At 50.9% G+C, this 20,006-nt stretch overlaps 2 protein-coding genes and 1 long non-coding RNA gene across 8 annotated transcripts in view; 1 reads left to right on the top strand and 2 right to left on the bottom strand.

Annotated features, from left to right (window-relative positions):
* Positions 1–1,203: 1,203 nt before the first annotated feature.
* On the bottom strand, positions 1,204–13,192 carry SMARCD1 (SWI/SNF related BAF chromatin remodeling complex subunit D1). Of its 3 annotated transcripts, none has more exons than XM_081592567.1 (13): positions 13,003–13,192; positions 12,140–12,327; positions 11,826–11,868; positions 11,609–11,731; positions 11,009–11,131; positions 9,844–9,960; positions 8,512–8,613; positions 8,050–8,211; positions 7,873–7,970; positions 6,355–6,490; positions 4,256–4,378; positions 3,037–3,138; positions 1,204–2,907 (listed from the first exon to the last, which is right to left on the bottom strand). In XM_081592567.1, exons 1-13 carry the CDS (start codon positions 13,177–13,179, stop codon positions 2,854–2,856), a joined length of 1,548 nt encoding a protein of 515 aa, XP_081448693.1. In that variant the 5' UTR covers positions 13,180–13,192; the 3' UTR covers positions 1,204–2,853. The 3 variants fall into 3 exon arrangements, with proteins under 3 accessions (XP_081448693.1, XP_081448695.1, XP_081448694.1); XM_081592569.1 differs by lacking the exon at positions 13,003–13,192 and adding an exon at positions 12,675–12,918; XM_081592568.1 differs by lacking the exon at positions 4,256–4,378.
* On the top strand, positions 1,834–3,643 carry LOC145546249 (uncharacterized). Its single transcript, XR_014082698.1, has 2 exons — positions 1,834–2,070; positions 3,353–3,643. It is a non-coding gene; the product is annotated as an uncharacterized LOC145546249 (long non-coding RNA).
* A 910-nt stretch (positions 13,193–14,102) lies between the features above and the next one.
* The window catches only part of ASIC1 (acid sensing ion channel subunit 1), a 44,753-nt gene continuing 38,849 nt past the window's right edge, over positions 14,103–20,006 (bottom strand). For 3 of the 4 annotated variants that reach the window (XM_081592565.1, XM_081592563.1, XM_081592566.1), the window contains 9 exons: positions 19,633–19,783; positions 18,902–19,029; positions 18,456–18,606; positions 17,995–18,051; positions 17,375–17,528; positions 16,874–16,965; positions 16,597–16,676; positions 16,404–16,508; positions 14,103–16,246 (listed from right to left, as the gene is read on the bottom strand). In XM_081592565.1, coding sequence (XP_081448691.1) covers positions 16,142–16,246; positions 16,404–16,508; positions 16,597–16,676; positions 16,874–16,965; positions 17,375–17,528; positions 17,995–18,051; positions 18,456–18,606; positions 18,902–19,029; positions 19,633–19,783 — 1,023 coding nt within the window. In that variant the 3' untranslated portion in view covers positions 14,103–16,141. Of the gene's footprint in view, positions 16,247–16,403; positions 16,509–16,596; positions 16,677–16,873; positions 16,966–17,374; positions 17,529–17,994; positions 18,052–18,455; positions 18,610–18,901; positions 19,030–19,632; positions 19,784–20,006 lie in introns of all 4 variants that reach the window. The other variant, XM_081592564.1, reaches the window with a different exon arrangement.

Below are 20,006 nucleotides of genomic sequence, written 5' to 3' on the forward strand. Positions count from 1 at the left end.
GCGTCCATCTCTATTTTGTCCCTACCATCATTTTTAGTAGTATGAAGACAAAGAATTTGTTCATTTATATAGGAATGAAGTGTGCAGAGATTCAGAATTGGCTTGTCACAGGAACTTATCTGTTACACAAGAGTTCTTTTCCCAAGAGCAAACTGTAGATTATTTGCTTGAAATTAATAATGGTTCATCAGCCATTCATTACACATGTAATTAGCCCGGGTGAAAACAGATGTCATTTCAATGTCCTTGACATCAATTTTTTCCACTCCAAGTTATCACTCACACACACTTCTCTCTGCTTTCCCTACTCAAGTCTGATAAACCCCCACATTCCAGACTGGGAACAGTGGTTGTATCCTTGTTGGGTTTGATGGCACATAGGCAATACTTGAGCATTCACATCCACAGAGGCAAAGGGTAACTTTTTAGTTACAATTTTGAAATGTGGTTGCCTTCCTCCTGTCTTAAATCTCCTTCTTGGGTAGAAACAAGCTAGATAATGGCAGCGAGGAGGAAAGGAAAGAGCCACCTGGTGGGAAGCAAGTCTATTATGATGGCAACAGAGGCAGAATTTTGTTTCTGCTACTAGGAACCAATCCTGAGGAGAGTGTTAACTCTACCAGTGAGGGGATAGCACAGCACATCCACGCCAGTCTTAAGAACTAAAATCTTACTCAGGGTTGAGAAAGTGGAGCCTTAAAGAGTGACAGGCACAGAGAACACAAATGTCTCCAGCCCTGATACAGCCCTGGCCTGTGTGCAGATGGGACTCCTGGGAACTCTAGAGCATCAGGTGCATTGAGTGAAGGGATCACAGGTGCCCAAGGATAGTGCATTTGAGCCAGTGGGTGCCCTGGGGAGCGCAGAAGGGCAAAGGAGAGGATGGCAGTGCCACTGTCTTGTCAGAACCTTAACAGGAACTGAGGACAGGACTCAGATGCAGTGATGAAACCCACTAATCTCAGCCAGCATCTGCCCTGCTTGGACCACTGGGGCTGACAGAACAAGCTCTAAGGTAAAAATTTGAGGCCCACAGGGTAGAAACCTTGTTTTCCACCATACCCCCAGTGCCTAGAACCACAGATGGCACACAGCAGGTGCTCAATAAACACTTGTCAAATGAACAAACACCATGAGCATGGCTAATGGCATTGGAGAACACTCAGGGAAGAGCTCTCCATCAGTACGGAGGGGGACCCATTCTTCAGAAGATTCTTTTATTAAAACTGGGTGACATCGATAAGGGGGCAGTACAAAAAAAATTTTGGTCCATGAAAAAAACATATTCAGTTAATAAAAACAGTTATCTTCAACAGGGACACTGTAGGAGTGCTGAGCTTCCTTCTCATGGTTCCAGCCCCAGGGACAGAGGTTGTCCAGTGTCACTGTGGGGAGAACCTTTCAGGGAGGGGGGGATTAATGACTGGAAGGAGACGATGGGGAGAGAGTCCTGCTGTCCCCAGCGTGGAACAGGCAGGGATACAGGGCTGGGGGGATGTGCTCGCAGGAGCCTGAGGAGGGGGTGGGGAAGCAGGGGCTTTGTCAGTTCTGCAGGTTTACAGCCCATGCTGAACGGAATTCCCCCTCTGTGCCCAGCTGTCTCCCACCCTGCTGTGTTGAGTCTGCGAGCCTGGGATATGCTAACTCAGGGGTGATACAACCTGGAAGAATTCGAGGCTCTCCTGGAAAGATGCGAAACCATCTCAGTTCCAAGGGGCCAAGATCACACAACAAGGTCCTGCTGCTACCTGAGGGGTCTGAAGCTTTGAGGGCGGGGGCTGGGGAGTCACAATCCTGTGAGGCAGGGAGAGGGAAGAGTCACAAACCCAAGTCAGAGCTCTCTCCAGCCCTAGGCGCTTTCACTCCTCAGTGCCCTAGCAGTCACCAGTGGGTGTCAACTGGGCAGACAAGGGACAGGAAAACAGGGATGGCCCAGGGCTTTTACCCGTTTGATTGCAGGCCTGTTTCTCCATGAAAGGATGGGGGAGGCAGGGTGGAGTGAATGAATAAGTCATACCTCCACACTACAGCAGGAAGGAACAGCCTCCGCTGGCAATGACAGCACCCTAGGTGAGGTCCCTGGGGCTCTGACAGGGAAAGGCAAGATTCCCCCACCCAAATGCCCTCGGTTAGGACAGACAGGAGGGAATCCTCAACAGCAGCTACAGGGAGTGTGCTGGGAGGGAGCAATACTACGAGAACAAACTCTAATACTGATGTGGACCCCTTGTGAGGGAGGGGAGAAGCACTGAGACAGCAGGCCCATCTGGAGGGCTGCGGACTGACCTGGGGCTCAGTGGAGCCCGAGAGCCAGGGTTCCTTTAGTGCTAGAGGGCAACAAGTGAAGGGAGAGTTTGCTCCAAACCTGTGGAGGGAAGGAAGGAAACTGGATTCTGTTATCAGGAGAGCCAAGATCAACTAGCTTATAGAGTGCCCCCAGGCCTGAGTCGTGGAGAAGGGGCTACAGCTCCCAACTCCTGGGTCTCTGAAGGGCAGGATCAGTGTAGCTGGTCCCCTTGAAGACCACTTGGCCTTAGGCCCAATCCATTCAATGCACTGATTACCACTACGGGTTCTCTCTCTAATACTATCTAGAGGTCCTATGCAGACCAGGGGAGGGGAGAGGCACATGGGAACTTTGTGGGGCAAAGGGAAGCTGGGGATAGGAAGGGATGGGATGGGAGAAGAGGACAGCCGGTGTCACATGAGACCCTCTTCATTCTGGTGTTGTCCTAGAACCGACAGCATCCCCTGGAAAGCCCTATGCGAGACCAAGGCAGGTGCTATGAGGCAGGCAGCACAGGGCCCAAATAAAGAAATCGGTGCAGCCAAATCAGGGCTGTGGGAGAAGCCCTATGTATTTCGGATTCCCAGGGCTTGCTCTAATTCTTGTCGTCTCTGCTGCACCTAAGGAGAAAATAGTGGAGGGAGTGGAGGATGAGACAAACCAGAAGTTGTTCTTGATACCACTGACCCCCACCAGGGTGCAGACCCCTTGCCTTTTGTCAGTTTCTCCTCTGCACCCTAGGTGCCTACCTTGGAGTAGAAATATCGACACACAGCCTCCTGGGCCCAAGGCTGGAAGTAGAACTCTGCTCGGCGTTCCTCCTCTGGGTTACCCACCACATCAGTCATGGTCTGAGAAAGAATGGGAAGTGGAAGAGAGAGAACAGGCTTGTTTCCTTCCTTGTCATCTGTTATGGACTGAACAGTGTTCCCTAAAAGATACTGAAATCCTAACCCCCCAGTACCTGTGAATGTGACCTTCTTTGGAAATAGGGTCTCTGCAGATGATCGTTAGGATAAGGTCGTTAGAGTGGGCCTATCTAATGATGGGTATCTTTATAAAAAGGGGAAACTCAGACACAGAGACAGACATGTACAGAGGAAAGACAACGTGAACACACATGGAGAACACCATCTGCAAACCAAGGAACACCTGAGGCGACTAAAAGCCAGGAGAGAGGCCTGGAACAGACTCTCCCTCCCCACCCTTGGAAGGAACCAAACCCTGCTGACACCGTGACTTCAGGCTCTAGCCTCCAGAACTGTGAGACCATCCATTTCCCTTGTTTAAGCCACTGGGGCCGTGGTACTTTACTACGGCAGCCCTAGCAAACCACTAAAACAGCACCCCAAGTCACCCATGCTGTGGACAAGTCCCTGCCTTGTTCAGGGATCCTTCCTGGCACCCCCGTCCCCTGCTCCTCTGGTCAGGCTGACTGCAGTCACCACAGGACAGGCGAGAACTGAGGGCACGTCTCACATACTGTGCTCATTCCTACCTTCCTGCCTGAGCTTGCAGTGCTCCTCTCTCTGGGAGCATCTCTCAGAGAGCACCCTTCTCTCTCTCAAATCCAAAATTCTCCAGAAAGTCTTTCCAAGCTATCCTAGCCTCACCAATCTCCCTTCTCCTTTGTTTTATCTTATTGGTACTGGTGAAATTCTGATAATGTCGTACATGATTTACTACTTTTAAAATCCAACTAGCCTGGTTTCTCAAACAGAATGTATGCTACTTGGAAAGCAGAGACCGAGTTTTCCACTCTGTATCCCCTACAACATGGTGCACAGTGACAGCAGACATAAATACTAGATAAACACTTGATGGTTCTATCTCCATTTTCCCACTGGAACACGCTAAAGAAAGTCTAGCCCCTCACTTCTCCCTGGCTCTCCACCACATGCTACAGACATAGAGCAAACATGTGCCTCATAGACCCAAGTCTCTTTGCACCTGTTCCAGGTTCTTTACCTTGAGGTCCCGGCACTGGGACTGAAGCCAGTCATTGATGAAACCCTGAGGGTCTCTGGCAAAGCTCAGCATGAACTCCCGCTGCGTCTTCAGCTGATTGATAGTTTCTATTGTCTCATGGATCTGAAAGGGAGAAGGAAAGGAAGCTCATAACATTTCCACGTTGGGGAAATGCAAAGTTAGTGGCAGGCAGTGTATGACTTCTCCGTATACCACTCCCAACCAAGGAACAGAATGCAGCCCAAAAATGGCACTGCTGCCCAGGGCCCCACCTGCTACGGTGCTTGGTGCCGTGTCTCTGTCCACTGCCCATGAGTGACGTTTTCCTTACTGTCTGCACCATGTCCACTGTGGATGACACTACATGGGAAATTTTTAATCCACAGCACAAATGGGTCTGGAAACTCTCAGGTAGAAAAAGAGTGGTACACAGGGCTGTCTCTGTAGCTGTGGTCCGTGGGTTTTGTTCGCTGATACTCCATGCTCTTCCTGGCAATTTCATCTACTTGTATGTCTTCTGGCACCACTGACAGGGTAACGAGTCCCCAGTCTGCAGATCACAGTCCATTTTCTAAACTCATACCAATGCATCTGCTTGACACCTCAAGGCACCTTAAACTCCCCAAAACAAAATCACTACCTTTTCCCAAGACTTGCTTCTCCTGCTCCCAATCTGAATGACACTCCAGCTGAAAACCTGGAGGTCTTCATAACACCTCTTCTCCCTCACACCACACCCCACCATCTGCATCCAGTGTCCAGATCCCTAAATCCCACCTCCACACCCTCCAAACCTACCTACTCACGTCCATCCTCATGATCAGTACCATAAGCTTAGGCCCTTAACATATGTCATGTGCATTACTGCAGCATCCCCCACCTGGGCTTCCTTCCCCCAGATCTGCCCCCCTTACAGTTCACCTCTCACCATCCTGCCAGTGAGCGTTCTAAATACAAACAGCACCAGGCCCTCCCATTTTCAGAACAAAGTATAAACCAGTTTACCCTGCCTCAAAGTGGTTTCAGGACTAGGTTCCTGCTTCTCTCTCCAGTTTCTTCTCCCCGGCACCCGAGCTTTATCTAACACAGTAAAGAGCTTGTATTTCTTCAACTTGCCAGGTTCTCTGCTCATCTTTGGGCCTTCATATACCCTGCTCCCTCTTTCTGGAATGTCCTCTGCCCCCCAAGCCTTTAAGTACCATCATCCTTTCTCCCCTTTTGTTGACTCCCATCAGTTCAATTCAGTCGCTCAGTCGTGTCTGACTCTTTGCAACCCCGTGGACTGCAGCACACCAGGCCTCCCTGTCCATCACCAACTCCTGGAGCTTGCTCAAACTCATGTCCATTGAGTCGGTGATGCCATCCAACCATCTCATCCTCTGTCATCCCCTTCTCCTGCCTTCAATCTTTCCCAGCATCAGGGTCTTTTCAAATGAGTCAGTTCTTTGCATCAGGTGGCCAAAGTATTGGGAGTTTCAGCTTCAGCATCAGTCCTTCCAATGAACACCCAGAACTGATCTCCTTTAGGATTGACTGGTTGGATCTCCTTGCTGTCCAAGGGACTCTCAGGAGTCTTCTCCAACACCACAGTTCAAAAGCATCAATTCTCTGGTGCTCAGCTTTCTTTATAGTCCAACTCCCATGTTGACTCCCATGTCCTTCAAGATTAGGTTGGGGCATCACCTCTTCCAAGAAAGCCTTCCTGTTTTCCTTTGTGTTCCCAGAGCCTTTCTAGCTTTGCTTGCATGGACTATAATGTTCATGGTAATAACAATAGAAGCAGCAGCCGCTATTTGTTTTTATGTGCCAGATACAAGGTCATGTCTTCACATACATTATCTCATTTAATCCTCATAACAACTTTAGAAAAATAGGCATTATGGTCTGTATTTCACAGATCAGAAACTGAGGCTCAAAGCTATTAAGAGGTATAGTTAGGAATCAGAACTTATGTGTGTCTGGCTCCAACCAGCACCAAACAGAGTGCCCAGCATATACTGGGTGTCAATACATTTTGAACGAATTATCAAAAATCAAAGAAGCCAAGAAGCTGTGATAGAGGGCTGGTGACACCCAACTATCCAGGCCATGGTCCCTACCTTGTTGTCTAGAGTAGCAATCTCCTGCTGGCTGGCAGTAGACAGCAGAAAAGAATTCATCTGGGTCTTCAAGGTATCATCCACTTCCACATCAATGTCATAACAAGCTGTCTTTTTCTGATCATTCGGGTCAACACTGAGGAGGAAACCAAGGGGGCCTGATAAAGGGCTTGTTCCCTAAGACCTAATTACACAAGTCTTAGACTGAAAGGCAAGGGGTTGACTGCAAAAGGGTGGTGTGACAGAAATGCTCTGTACTCTCCCTATGGTGGTAGCTATAGGATGTGCACATTTGCCAAAAATCATCAGATTTTAAATGGATGCAATATATTACATATAAGCCTCAGTAATAATGGTAAAAAGTCAAATGGTACAAAAGATATCCAATGAAAAGTAAGTTTCTCCTTCCCCCCAAAGAAACCACTGCTCCAGTATCTTTTCACTTATTAAAGTGACTCTGAAAATACATTCAAATAAATACACACCACACACAATAAAGCGTGGCCTAAATTTAATCACATGAACATAGGACAAACTAGCTTCTACTGACCCAGCGTATAGGTTGTAGGAATTACTATCGGCTGAGTGATGATGGTTCAGGGTCTAGCGAAAGGAAAGCTTTACTGGAGTTAATATGGCATAAGGGAAAGAAGGCAAAGACTACGTCGAGCCAGAAGACATGGTGCTTTGAGGAGAAAGTGCCTTCTTTCACTCTGTATCTGCCTAGACATGCCTTGTTCATCCATCTGCTAAACAGAAAAGCAGATAGAGGTATTGGAGTTGGAGTCTCAGACTGGAATGTCCTACCACCCAGAGAAAAGACAGGAGTTCATCAGTGATGAGCTGGTAAATGTCTAATAACTGATTCTCCAAAAGAAAAAAAGAACAACAATAAGAAAAAGCCCTGACTTGGAGCATTTTCCTAATTTCTGTGTTTTAAATAGTCTCAACATGGTTGATTTCAAGATGCCAATATTATATCACTGATCAAGGAACTGGGAAGGGATGTGCAGTAACACATCATTAGAGAGTATTTCCACCACACAGACACAACAGACAGAAGTAACTTTGAAAACACAAACACCAGTATGTGTGTGTCAGTTGCTCAGTCATGTCTGACTCTTTGAGACTCCATAGACTGTAACCGGCCAGGCTCCCCTGTCCATGGAATTCTCCAGGCAAGAATACTGGAATGGGTTGCCATTCTCTTCTCCAGGTGATTTTCCTGACTCAGGGATTGAACCTGGGTCTCCTGCATTGCAGGCACATTCTTTACCATCTGAACCACCAGGAAGTCCAAACACCAATAAACCAATATAATAACTCAGAGATGATGACTTTTTGAGAACATTTACAGTTATTTTTTATATAATGTATTTAGTCTCAAGTTTATATACTCTTAAATAATGACTGTGTTTAACAGTCTGCTTATAAATTTCCTAAAAATTCTGAGAACTGACTTGTGCAGGTGGTACAAGCCAGCTCCAGCACACCACTGCCTCGCATACACATGCTTACCTGATGACATGATTAATGATAATGGGCTCAGGTGGCATAAGCAAGGCATGGAGCCGTTGGGGAATCTCTGAAAACTTCATACGTTGAGACTCAAAGATCTATGGGAAAGAGGAGAAGCAGCTAAGAGTACAACTTGTGCTGCAGTGGACTTGAGAAAAGAATGGAACAATTTCTTACCTGCTGGAGGTACTTGTCACAAATGACAAACTCCCGCTCATGTGGGTCCTGGAGCTTATGTGTCTTAATATATTGCCACAGTGCTTGAATGATCACCGGACGGGTCTGGGTGTGGATGCCCAGGAGCCGAGCCAGACGAGGGTCTAATTTAAACTGAGGAGGCTGGGGAGAACGAGAATATAGAGATGACGCTAGTGAGCTGAGTCTATGTGCTATTATGGGGCACTTGGTGTGGCCATACATTCATGTCATTCAACAGGCATTCATGTTATGCCTTCTCTGGAGCAGAAAAACACTAAGGGGAACTCAGAAATGACTAAGACCCTACCCCTTAAAGATATTTAGGGAGCTAACAGTCTGATGGCAAATTACCTTCAACTAGCCTTAAACTGCCTTTAAATGTCAGACTGCTGATGGGATGGGGCTGTGAAAGCTGGAACTCCTCATGTCAGCACAGAATACCTGGTAATCCAGCATCAGCAGGACAGTACACCGTACATTCACATCTCCTGGCCGTTTCACCTGGAAGCCATCCGTCTCCTGGGTAGTGGCGGTCCTGTGCCACTACAGAGAGGAAGATGTCAGGGGGTGCTCTCCCAGAGGAAGAGCTGGGGTGGGGGGGAAGAGCTTCTGTAATGACTGAATTTTCAACTTTGATTAATGAGGCTACTGGAGAAGAGCAACAGCATGAGACATTTTAAACAACTGTGTATGACTTTGGGATTCCTATCTATAAGCAGACTGACATTTTAATTCTGACTGCTCAGGGTCACATTTAAATTAGCCTGAATTTTCAGTGATAATTTTATCCACAAAATGGGTAATATACACTTGTACAGTAAAATAATGTAGCTATCATCTACTGAGGACTTACTATGTGCCAGAGTATTCTAGGACAGGTACCTGGATTATCACATTGAATCCCCACAACATCCATATGAGAAAGGCACGATTAAACCTGTTTTACAGATGAGAAAACTAATGCTTACAAGAATGAAGCAAGCTGCCTAAGGTCAACAGCCAACAAGTGGTGGAGCTGTTATCTGAGCTCTGGTGTGTTGGATTCCACAGTCCACATTCTTAGGTACTATGCTCTACTGCTATAAAGTTAAGTGAAATATATTTACAAATTTCTATTGATTCTATGACTTACTTCCCTTATTAGGTGGTAAAGACCTTCCCATGTCTCTTAGTGGTTGAGGTTAAGGGGCTGCGGCTACACTGGCAAAGAAAGGAGCACGTTAAGTTCACTTGGAGTGCTGGACTATCTCATTCTGGTTTTGACTGTATCACAAGGAACACTGTTGCTAACATGGTCTTTAGAACACTATGTAATGAGCCATTATAATAAAGAATTTTTGATGATTTGGAATGTGAATCTAAACAAAGCAGGAACCAAAAGCAAGTAGCAGATCTGTAAAAGTAGCCTTGGTAAGGACTAAATCCTATTAATGAACCCCCTTAAACACAGCACTTGTTACCAGGAAAAAAGATGAATGGCGTGTGGATAGCTACATTTCACCATTCCTGGCATGTATAAAAAGCCTCCATTAGACTTTCTCTTGAGAGTGGGGGCAGCAATCCAGATAATTAAATTTAAAAGGTGGGACAAGTCAGACTATAAGAACTCTTGGGTCCAAACAGTACGAAAACCAAACAGCTAGTGCCACCTGGAGGCCAATGTGCAAACTGCATTGGAGGTACCCGCCCCCCTTTCCCTAGACATTTAAAGTTTAGCTCCCAAGTCCATCATCCTCTACATAAAGTCAAAGTCTAGAGGACAGAACTACTCACTTCTACCAGATGGTTGTCTGGTCCATACAGGTCTTTGTCCAGTTCGATCACCAAGGATTTAAAAAAAGAAGAGAACTTCCTCTTTTGTTTGGTGGCATCATATTTGGACAAGGCTGACTAGAGAAGAGAGATGAGACGTCGTGTTAGAAAAAGCCTGAAGAAATTCCCCAAAACAAAGTCCCGTAAACAAGGAACCCACAAAAGCAATGGGAAAAAAACTCAAAAATGTCTTCTGATTGTATCTTAGGAGATGGCAAGGTAAGTGTCTATTAAACAAGTCGCGGTAGCAACAGAACCCTGAAGAAGCAGCCCCTAACATGTATAGGGTCATTGCCTTGCCCACTTCTTTTCCCCAAGGGAAATGATGCAAGTTAAGCCAAACCTTTACACATAATAAAGCGAGTCTGAACAGAGAAAATTCTGACTCTAGAGGGGAAATGAATCACAGGTAATAAGCAGCTTTATTTGGATGACATGACACCACTGGCAGATGGACTGGACCTATATAGAGAAAACGGAGGCTCTGACATTGACCTCTGGTTCTCCTGAAAAATGCTTTCATACTGGCTTGCCTGTGAACAGCTAATAATAGAGAGCCAGAGAATATAAGGTAATGGCAGGTGAGCTTCTCCAAGGAGCTTCTAGGGTGGGAAGTTTGGGGGCTACACCTGGCATCTGATGGTCCCCATAAAGCAACAAAGAGCCTGTCAGAGAAATCAATCCCACATAAACTGCAAGCTGTTTCCAATAGAAGCTGGGAAGATGGAGAGGCCACAGCAGAAATCAAGGACCTCAAGGACTCAGGGAAGAAAGCATGGCCCAAATGTTAAGTGCAAATTCACTTGGTTTAAAAGAAAGAAAAAAAAAACCTGAAAAATCTGCAGATACTGCCAAATCCAATGGCTAGCAGCATCAGGAGAGAGGTAAACAACAAATCAAATCCCAGGACAATAAGGTTCTCGATGTGATACCACAGAGAGGGCCAAGCTGTGGGAGCCAGACACAAAGAACCATTGTCTGTTAGTGCAGGGAACACAGTGACCCTCTCCCTGCTGTTCCCAACAGGAGCTGTAAGCACCAGTCAGACTTCCTGCCAACCAGACAATACTGCTTGTTCCCAGAAGCTCCCACCCTAGACGCCGACCACAGTGGACCTTGAACTCACATCCTCCAGGAGCCGTCCTTCTACCCGAAGTTCCCAGGAAGCCACCGTCCCTTCCCCATCCTCGGCATCTGACTTAGCCGGATTGAAAGTGTTAGAAATGAAAATTCGCAGCTTCCGTTTTTGCTGAGGAAGGCAGAAACAGGATTGACAGTGGGGCTTCAGTGGTTTCATGTTGAAGACAAGGGTCTCCCCAAACCCGACAATGACTCCTAACAGACTGGCTTGCTGTCTACCCAGTCTCTGGGGTGGTTGGATGGAGATTCCAATGAGAAGAGGAGCACAGGCCACTGGCCTGAGTGCAAATGCATTCACCGGGATGCCAGGTAGACAGTCATGCAAGATGCCAGATTCCAAAGGTGGCAGAGCAGTTATAGCAAAAACACCAACAGGGTATATTTCTGGTGCAAGAAATATCAAAAGCCCCTCCCCCTTTGCTGTTCTGTTCTTACACTTCTAATATAATTCTCAGTTCGTAGGCGGAAAAGATGTAATTTAAATGCCAAGGAAAGCTGTGCTACGCCTTTGATTTCTCATCCTAAGCCTGCTGAAGGTTCCCGAGTCCTCTCCTTTGGCTCACTGCCTAGTCCTCTCCTGTGTTACCTTGATGGGACGTTTCAAGGCCTCCTGGATATCTAGCCGTTTCCTCATGATAGTCTGGTCCAGTTTCCTTTCAAAAGCCAAGAGATCCATATAGGCCTGGGATTCTGGTACCAGTTCACGAATCTTAGGAACAGAAAGATATCATTGGGATCTAAGGCTGACCATCCCTACTCTCAAACTCACCACACCCTCAAGAAAGCCTATAGCCTGGACTCACCCTTTGAGGTAGAATTTTGTCAGCCATCTTCTTTTTTTTTGCACTGTTTGGAATAAATACTGTTATCAGGTTGGGATGGAACTAGCCAGAACATGAAGACAGGCTGTCAGCACCTCCATTTATAGTCAAATGAAGGAACTGCAAAGCTTGTCTCAAATCAAAGACACCCCCGCCCCTAACAAACACGAAGCAATTATTTCAAGAATGAGCACCGTCTGCTGACACAGCACTGCCACTTCTCTGTTCAGGTACTCCCAGCACCTGCATCCTCACAGGCCTCCTCCCACCCTCCCTCCGCCCTGGGATCATCTTACTTGTGGTTCCGATTTTGGACCGCCTGCTGCTGGACCTGCTGGATCTGCTGAGGCGCAGGTCTCTTGCGGGACTGGTCCATCCCTGACTGGGCCAGGCCAGGTCGGACTGAAGGGTTCCCCCCATAGCCAGGGGGTCCCATGGAAGGTCCCTGAGGTGTCATTCGGCTGCCTGGTAGCATACCTGGTCTCTACAGAGGGGAGAGGACCTAGAGATGTCATGGCTTCCCCTGCAAATCCCACCAAGAAAGGGAAAGTGGGGGAGGCCTGAGTTCTTTGAACGAAATAAGGCAGGGGGGTGGGGTGGAGCACAATGGTGGGGTGAGAGGGGAGCCCTCTACCTCTCTGACATCCAAGTAATTGGAACTTCCTCTGCTCCAGCCCTGACTCCACAAGAGAATATAGCCCCAAAGCAAAGACAGCCAGACTATACTCAAATTCTCCCCCTGTCTATTTTGTATCTGGCACACTGGACACCTCTTCTAGTCCCATATTTACTCAGAGAGTACTGTCAGGCACTATCTCCTCAGAAGCTGACCTCAATTTGCCAGCCACACCTTCTGTGTTCCTCTGGGCACTGGAGCTGCCTAGGCCATTTGCACTCAAGGTCTCACAGGCCCACGTTTGGCCTCACTTCGTCCACCCTGGTTTTACATCCTGACTCCCCAAGAAAACAATGCCTCTAGGAGCAGGTGGGGATGCTAACAGCCTCCCTTCCCTTCCCCGCACCGTCTCCCCCGACTCCAACTCGGCGCCCGAATCCCTCCCAGGCGCGTCCCTCCTCCTCCTGCCCCCACTCTTGTCACTCCCAGGCCCCCGCTCGGCCCCGCCCCCGGCCCGCGCGCCCCTCCTCCTGCCCCACTCACCGGATAGGCCGCTCCAGGCATCGGGGAGCGGTATAGCCCTTGACCCGGCGCCGGGCCCATTCGCACCGGAGGCCCCGGTGTCCCGCCCGGGCCCAGGGCAGCCGCCGCGCCCGCCCCTCCTGAGGCTCCGGCGCCGCCGCTCGGAGCCACAGACTGGAAACCCGCCCGGGCCGCCATCTTTCCCGGAGCCGCTGCTGCAGCTGCACAAAGAACCGGAACCGGAACTCCCCCCGCCCCCCCGCGCGCCCCCCGCGCGCCCTCCTGTCCGCCCGGCCGGCCCGCCGGCACGGGAGGCTCAGGGCAGCGAGACTGTGGGCTAGAGGGGGGCGACTAGCGGAAAAGGCGTGTGACCACTCTCTCCAGCCTTCAAGGTCCGGGAGGGAAAACCATCGAGAAGAGCTCTGGGATAGAGAGGCCGTGCGAAAGGGCGCCCCCAGGCCGACGGAGGGAGACAAGGACCTGGAAAGGGGAACCACTGAACCATCCCTACGCGAGGGTGATGGAGTAAATGCTTCATCTTGGCGCAGTGCGTTTAACTTTCCAAAGCCCTTGTTTTTCCTTTCCTTCTCTTCCGCCTCTAAGCCCAGCACACTGAAGAGAACGCACTGTTTATTCCACTTTATAGACAGGCGAGGTGAACCCAATAAATAACTTGGTGAAGTCAACCAAGTTAGCAGTAAAGTCGAAACCTAGAATCCAGATCTTCCAGTTCATAGTCCGGGGCTCATTCCATAAAGTGTCTCGATAACTACAGGAACTTCAACCCAATTTTCCCCCTGACCTTTAACCTAAACTGCTACCAGATTTTAAGTTTATTTCGAAGTGTGACCCTTCCTCCTCGCCAAAGAATCCTTTCTGCTAGGACTTCTTTTGGGGATCTTTGTTGCCTTTGACCTCTTCCTCTTTCCCTGCCCAGTGGTTCAAACCATTCCTGGTGTGATGGTCAGCCTGTCCCATCCCAGGAGGACCAGAGTACCCCTGCTCCCGCCTCCTTACTCCTCCCCTGATTGTGTGGCCCCAAGCCAAGCTCAGCTCTAGGCACTTAGTGGGAAGGCCTAAATACTATTCAAATAAGAGAAGAACAGACACTGAAGAGGAGATGGTTAAAACCCAGTTTATTGGACCAGAGGCATGCGTCACCCATAGCCCTGCCTGCTGTTCCCCATCCACTGCACACCCTTTGGCCTTGCTCCTGCTTCCCTCTGGAGAGGTCTGATCTCTAAGGAACTCCTGGGAACCAAGAGTTGCCAAAGATCCTATGGCCTCACTCTCCAGCTCCAGGCCAATGCACAGATGACCTGCCACAGGTCTTATTCTGGGGTTGGAGGCTGAGAGGCAGCTGGGCAGAGAAGGCCTGGGAAGGGGCAGGGCTCTGGCCTGGAAGGAGTGCCTGGTGGAGGGGGCATGGCAGGTCCTCTACCTCGCTGGTTTCTCATTAAGGGAGGAAAGGAGGAACAGAATAGCAGAGCTTTCAATGTCCCCTCTAGGCCTCTCTCTTTCGTCCCACTATCAAATGGTACCTCAACAGAAAGTATAAGGGGTAGGCTTGGGTATTAGGTGAGCAAAGAGGCCTGGGCATCCAGAAGGAGGCAAAGGCCACTGACTGAAGACCTCAGCCTCTGCGGGTCCACACCCTGCTGCTTCCGCTGCATAGTCATCAGCACATCTCCCTCTGTCTCTGCCACCCTTGCTTAGTGCGCAGAGCAGATCTCCATCCCATGGGTGGGGGCTCTTGCTGTAGCAACCCCTTCCCCGGGGAGGCAGCAGTCAGCTAGGCAAAGGACAGTGGGGTGGGTGGAGCAGGGGAGGGAATGTTAAGGCTGCAGGGAAGGCAAAGGAAACCCAGGCTGGGGGGACAGGGTGAGGCCAGAAAGAGGCAGAGCTTGAAATTCACAGCTTCCTTTATGTCGCCACCGAGACAGTGCGAAGGTTACAATGCGCGTGTCGTCTCCTTGTGCTTCTTAGAGGGATGTGTGTACACAGTACAGACACCAGGGAAGAGTCCAACTCTTTATACAGGTGAAGGCATTCAGAGACCAGGGAAGGGGTGGAAACACAGAGGGAAACTTGTAGGAGGGGTAGAGAGGGTGTTCTTAGAGACACAAGGGGATGAAATAGAGACAGAGTCGGGGGGAAAGTATATACAGAGATATAGCAATATAGAGTCTGTATCGTATAGAAATAGAAAATGCAGATGAAGTTGTTGAGAGAAGCAAATGTTTCAGAAGAGGACTTGGGAGAATTCCATAAGAAAATTTATGGATGTGGCCCACTGCAGGGGCCTGGGGGAGAGGGACCAGTGAGGTTAGGCACCAGTGCCCGGCTCCCTGAGCTGGAAGCCAACCAGCTGGATCTCTTATGGGCTGGATCTCTTATGGGATGGCAGAGGAGGGCTGCCTCTTGGGATTTCTCGCCAGCAGCTCTGGGGTGGAGGGTGAACTTGCAGGTATCAGGATGTGGCCTACAGCACCAGGGCCACATTGTGTCCCAGCTCCACTTCTTCAGGGGATCCCCCACCCCCACCTCCCTAGAGACTTCACGGGTTGCCAGGTGGTGGTGGGGGAACAGACACGACTAGGGTTCCTGCCTGGAGACTTGGGGTTGGGGGGGTCACTGGGCTCAGAGGGTCTCTTAAGGCTGGGGAAGCCCCCCCTACTAGCCCTCCCCTTCAAGGTACATTCTCTGGTTTGGGGCCAAACTCCAGACCCCGAGGATCCCCTCCACCCCCGACTGGAAGGGGGCTTTGGTGACTGGTGGCAGCAAAATGTAGGTGGACACTCAGATGACAGACAGCCGGACAGACAGAATTCAGGCTGGGAGCTGTGGGAGGCAGCATGGAGCAGAGAAGGGCAGCCTGAGGTCACTTGCCCCATTCTCTCTTTTTAGTTTCTGTTTTAGATTAGTTTTGTTAAAAAAAAAAAAAGAGAGAGAGAGAAAAGAAAGGGATGGAGGCGGGGAGAGGGCTCTGTGGTTTAAGACTCCTTCCTCACCACATTCAAGAGGAAAGGACCGCCCAGGAGTAGGGGGCTGCCTTGGGAGAGGGGAGTGAGTCCCCAGGGCAGATGTGGGGGGCAGCTGGGGGCCCCCTTGCTCTCCTAGCCCTCCCCATCTAGGCCTTTGGTACAGTGGCCTTCAGGGCTCAGCAGGTAAAGTCCTCAAAAGTGCCTCGGGCCGGATGGTGAGGTAGGATGTTGGCCGCATACGTCATCCCGGCAGGATGGCCCCGGAGGCTCTCGCACGGATTCTGGGGGAAGGGCACAGGACAGGGACCGGTTATCGGAAGGGCCGCAGGTGCCCCCGGGGCGTGAGGGAGGCAAAGGAGAAGAGGTGGCAAGGGGAGTGGTCCTAGGGTGGTCGGGGAAGGGATGGGGCTGGAGGGCCCGTCTCTCTCGCTCCCTCACGTGTCTTTTGACGTCATCCAGGCTGAGGGCCACGCCCTTGTCCGCGCTGCTCCGTTTGGCCTCCTTCTGGCACTTTCCTCTTCTGCACAACTTGTGTTTTATGACCTGGGACGGAAGTGGGGTGGCGGGTGGGTGGGCAGTCTGGAACCCCGCCCCTCCCATGGCCCCGCCCCAGCACCCCACCCCCACTCACCTCATAGGCGTAGTCAAAGAGTTCCAGCACCGTGAGGATGCTGGCCCCGATGAACAGCCCCATTTGGCCTCCAATATCACCTGCAGGGGAGCCCACAGGGAGATCAGGGGAGTCAGGACACAGTGGGAGTGGCGGAGCTCACTGGGACAGGAGAAGGCCCCTGGGGCCGGCAGGGGAGGAGGCCTTGTGGGACAGAGGCAAGCAGCCCGCTTTGGGTGGTAGGGTGTCACAACATGCCCATGTCATGGGAAGGGGACAAGTGCTACCAGCAGCTCACCCAGGAGCCCTGCAATCTCATAGGCCTTCTTCTGCTCAATGGTCTCATAGTTGAGGACTTCAAAGAAAATGTCCAGCACCAGGATGTTTTCCCTGCAGAGGGGGTGGGAGAGGAGACCTCGGTTCAAGTTACATTTCTGTCCCCTACTAGCTGGGTGACCTCAGCAAGCTATCCTCACCGAATCTCAGTCTCCGTATCTATAAAACTAGATGCTGATGTGGATACCTGCCTGCCTTTTAGAGGTGTTGTGAGGATTAAATATGAGGGGGTAATTGAAAAGTCGCTCCACACACCGGCAATTGTGAGGCGACCCCAGTTACAGCCATGAGGATGAAGAGAGAGGAGGAATGAGAAAGGGGTGCCTCCTAAACGTGTTCTGACTTGATCTTCCCTCCATGCCCATCTGAGACTCTTTGGTGGCCTTCCCTGTGTTCTCAGTTTCCTCCTGTCTGCTGACCCCAACAAGGCCCGTCCCTTACCCTTCACAGCCAGAGCCCTTACCCTATGTACTGCTCAGACTTGTTGAACTTCTTGGCCAAGTACTTGGCTGATGCTTTGCTGGGGATCTTGACCATGGACAGCTCCTTGCCATAGCGGGTCAGGTTGCAGGGCATTTCACACACACAGTACTCCTGGTCCTTCTCCACCAGGAAGTCTGTGCCAGCCAGGTGAGAGGTACCAGTTGAGTGGTGCCCTTCTGCTAGCACCTTCCCAAAACCCACAGCCTGGCTCTGCCCAAAGGACGCATGAGCCCCCTTCTCTTTTTCTGACTTGTCCTTCATTACCGCCCTGTGCCCAGCGTTGTGTATCCCTCAGCCAGCCTCCTCGTGGATATTTCTTAATCCCCATATCTCCTTCTCTCAGGGCCCTCCGGGGTCAATCAGCTGGGGTGCTGATGAGAGCAGGTGAGGGCCACCCCTCCCAGGTGACCCCTGTTCACTTTTTACAGGGCCTCTAGAGATGCCATGCCCAGCCTTGCCAGAGTCAGACACAGGAGGGTGCACGTGAAGCTGGATCCAGGAGTTATTAGAAGCTTCTGAGAGCTTGCTCTGAAACCCCTATGCAGACAGCTGGCAGCACCTCCTTCCCACCCCTGACTTCCTTGGTTCAGGGGCACTCACCAAGAGCAGGATCTGCACACTCCTTGTACTGCTCTGGAGTGCAGTATGGGGCGTCCCCTGGAGAGGAGAAAACACAGCTGTACAGCATGGAGATGAAAAGGGTCTTGTGACTGGTGGTAGCAGAAGCCTAAATGCTAGAAGCTGGGAGAGGGTGGGAGGGTAGGAATAGTCAGTGCCTCGTCTGTACTGAAGGTGACCCACACTATAGTCCATGTACTGAAGGTGACCCACACTATAGTCCATCTCTCCTGGACCCTTCTCACCAATCCCTATGGGTCCAGCCAGGAATTGAGGTCAGAGAGGCAAGAACCATATGGGAAAGATTGGTGCTGGAACTGGGGTGAGGAGAAGCCAGGTGGTCTTGCTTGCATGTTGGCAGAAGGTTGACGTGCACGGGGAGCTGGTGAGGGGCACTGTGGGCTGAGGGGCCTGGGACTGTGTTTGGAAATCTGGGGCCTGACCTGGCATGTGCACCATGCGGCAGTTACAGTTCTCCACCAGGTAGCGTGTCTCACAGTCGATGCGGCAGGCGGTAATGCTGTAGGAGTCGAAGAAATCCAAGTCCATGGTAACAGCTTTGCAGGTGCCCCAGGGCGGGGGCAGGTAGATGAGCTGCTGGGAGAGCCGGGGAGCTGGGGGGTGTGGGGACTTCTCCCCAAGTCACCTTGATGGACTCCTCTGACACGATGCAGAACTCAGGAGTCCTGCCCCCTCTCCCTCTGCAGCCTCTGAGGGTCTCAGAGTTTATGGAGCATCCCATTCATTAGACCATTCATGCTCCTGACTAGTCAATGGCTACCCAGGTCCTAACTCACCTGTCCTTCCCATTATTGATTGCCCACCACTCCACCTCCATCTTGAGCCCCCAGGTCCCACCCTTGGGACTGGCTTCCTGTGGCCCTCTCACCCGCTGCTCTTGGCAGGCCACAAAGGTCTGGAACCCTGGGGCTACGCCAAAGCCCAGCTGGTCGATGAAGGGAGGTTCATCCTGACTGTGGATCTGCACTTTGATGCCTGCTTCGAAGGATGTCTCATCTATGGGAACGAGAGGGGTGTGTGTTGGGAGGGCTTCTTCTTCCTCCGTAACCTTCTTCAGAGCTGGGGCCCTCCTCCCTCTCTTGAGACGACCACGATGAGACTAGGGAAGGGTAATTAGTCCAAGGAGCCCTGGCCCTTCCCCAGTCTCCTTCTGGATTCACCAGCCCCATGCTGCCCTGGTTACTCCTGCATCCTACACACTTCTTCTCTTACTTGGCTTCCGTTATGTATCTCATTGCTTCAGATTATTTCTCACTGTCTCAGAGGCTCTCCATTGCTCCCCCTCCTTTTCTCCCTTCTCCCCCATATCTCTCTGTCCCAAGGCCCCTGAGACCAGACAGACGGCAGGCAGCCCAAGAAGAGACAGAGTTATTTATAGAGTGAGTGGCGGCCACGGGTGGAAAGCAATGGCTGGTTACCTTGGAGAGTAACTGAGCCAGGAAAGGGGAGCCAGGGAAATGTAAGTGTGGCCGTCAGGTAGAGTGGGAGCTGGAGATGCTGGGAGGAGGGGAAGAGAGCCCACGCCCTGCCTCAGAGCCCCTGCCAGAGGCTGAGGCCTGGAGCCACAGGGAAGGGGCTCCCCCGAGAGGGGCGACATACCCGTTTCCCCCCACACAGGCAGGTACTCGTCCTGCTGAATGTCCAGCATGATCTCCAGCCCGTTGCCTGTCCCACCCTTCATGGTCTTCAGCCGCGGGCGCCCATCTCGGCCAGAGTTGAACGTGTAGCACTTTCCATACCTCGTGAAGACCTGGTGGGTCAGAGTGGAGAGCCTGAGAGTCCTGCCAATACCCTCTGCCCACCAGGGACTGTCTCCAGACCCTCCAGCTGGTGGAGTCTCAGCCCTTCAGGAATGACCCCTCCTGAGCAGGCCATTCCCCATCTGTCCTCCTTCCCACCCACTCCATCCATCTTTGGCCAGCTGTGTGCCCTGGAAGGCTGATCCCTGCAGAGTGCACTGCCTGTGCGCCTTT

The sequence above is a fragment of the Giraffa tippelskirchi genome, chromosome 4 (genome assembly GCF_054371585.1).
Source record: "Giraffa tippelskirchi isolate mGirTip1 chromosome 4, T2T-mGirTip1v1.2.pri, whole genome shotgun sequence".
Taxonomy (NCBI): domain Eukaryota; kingdom Metazoa; phylum Chordata; class Mammalia; order Artiodactyla; family Giraffidae; genus Giraffa; species Giraffa tippelskirchi.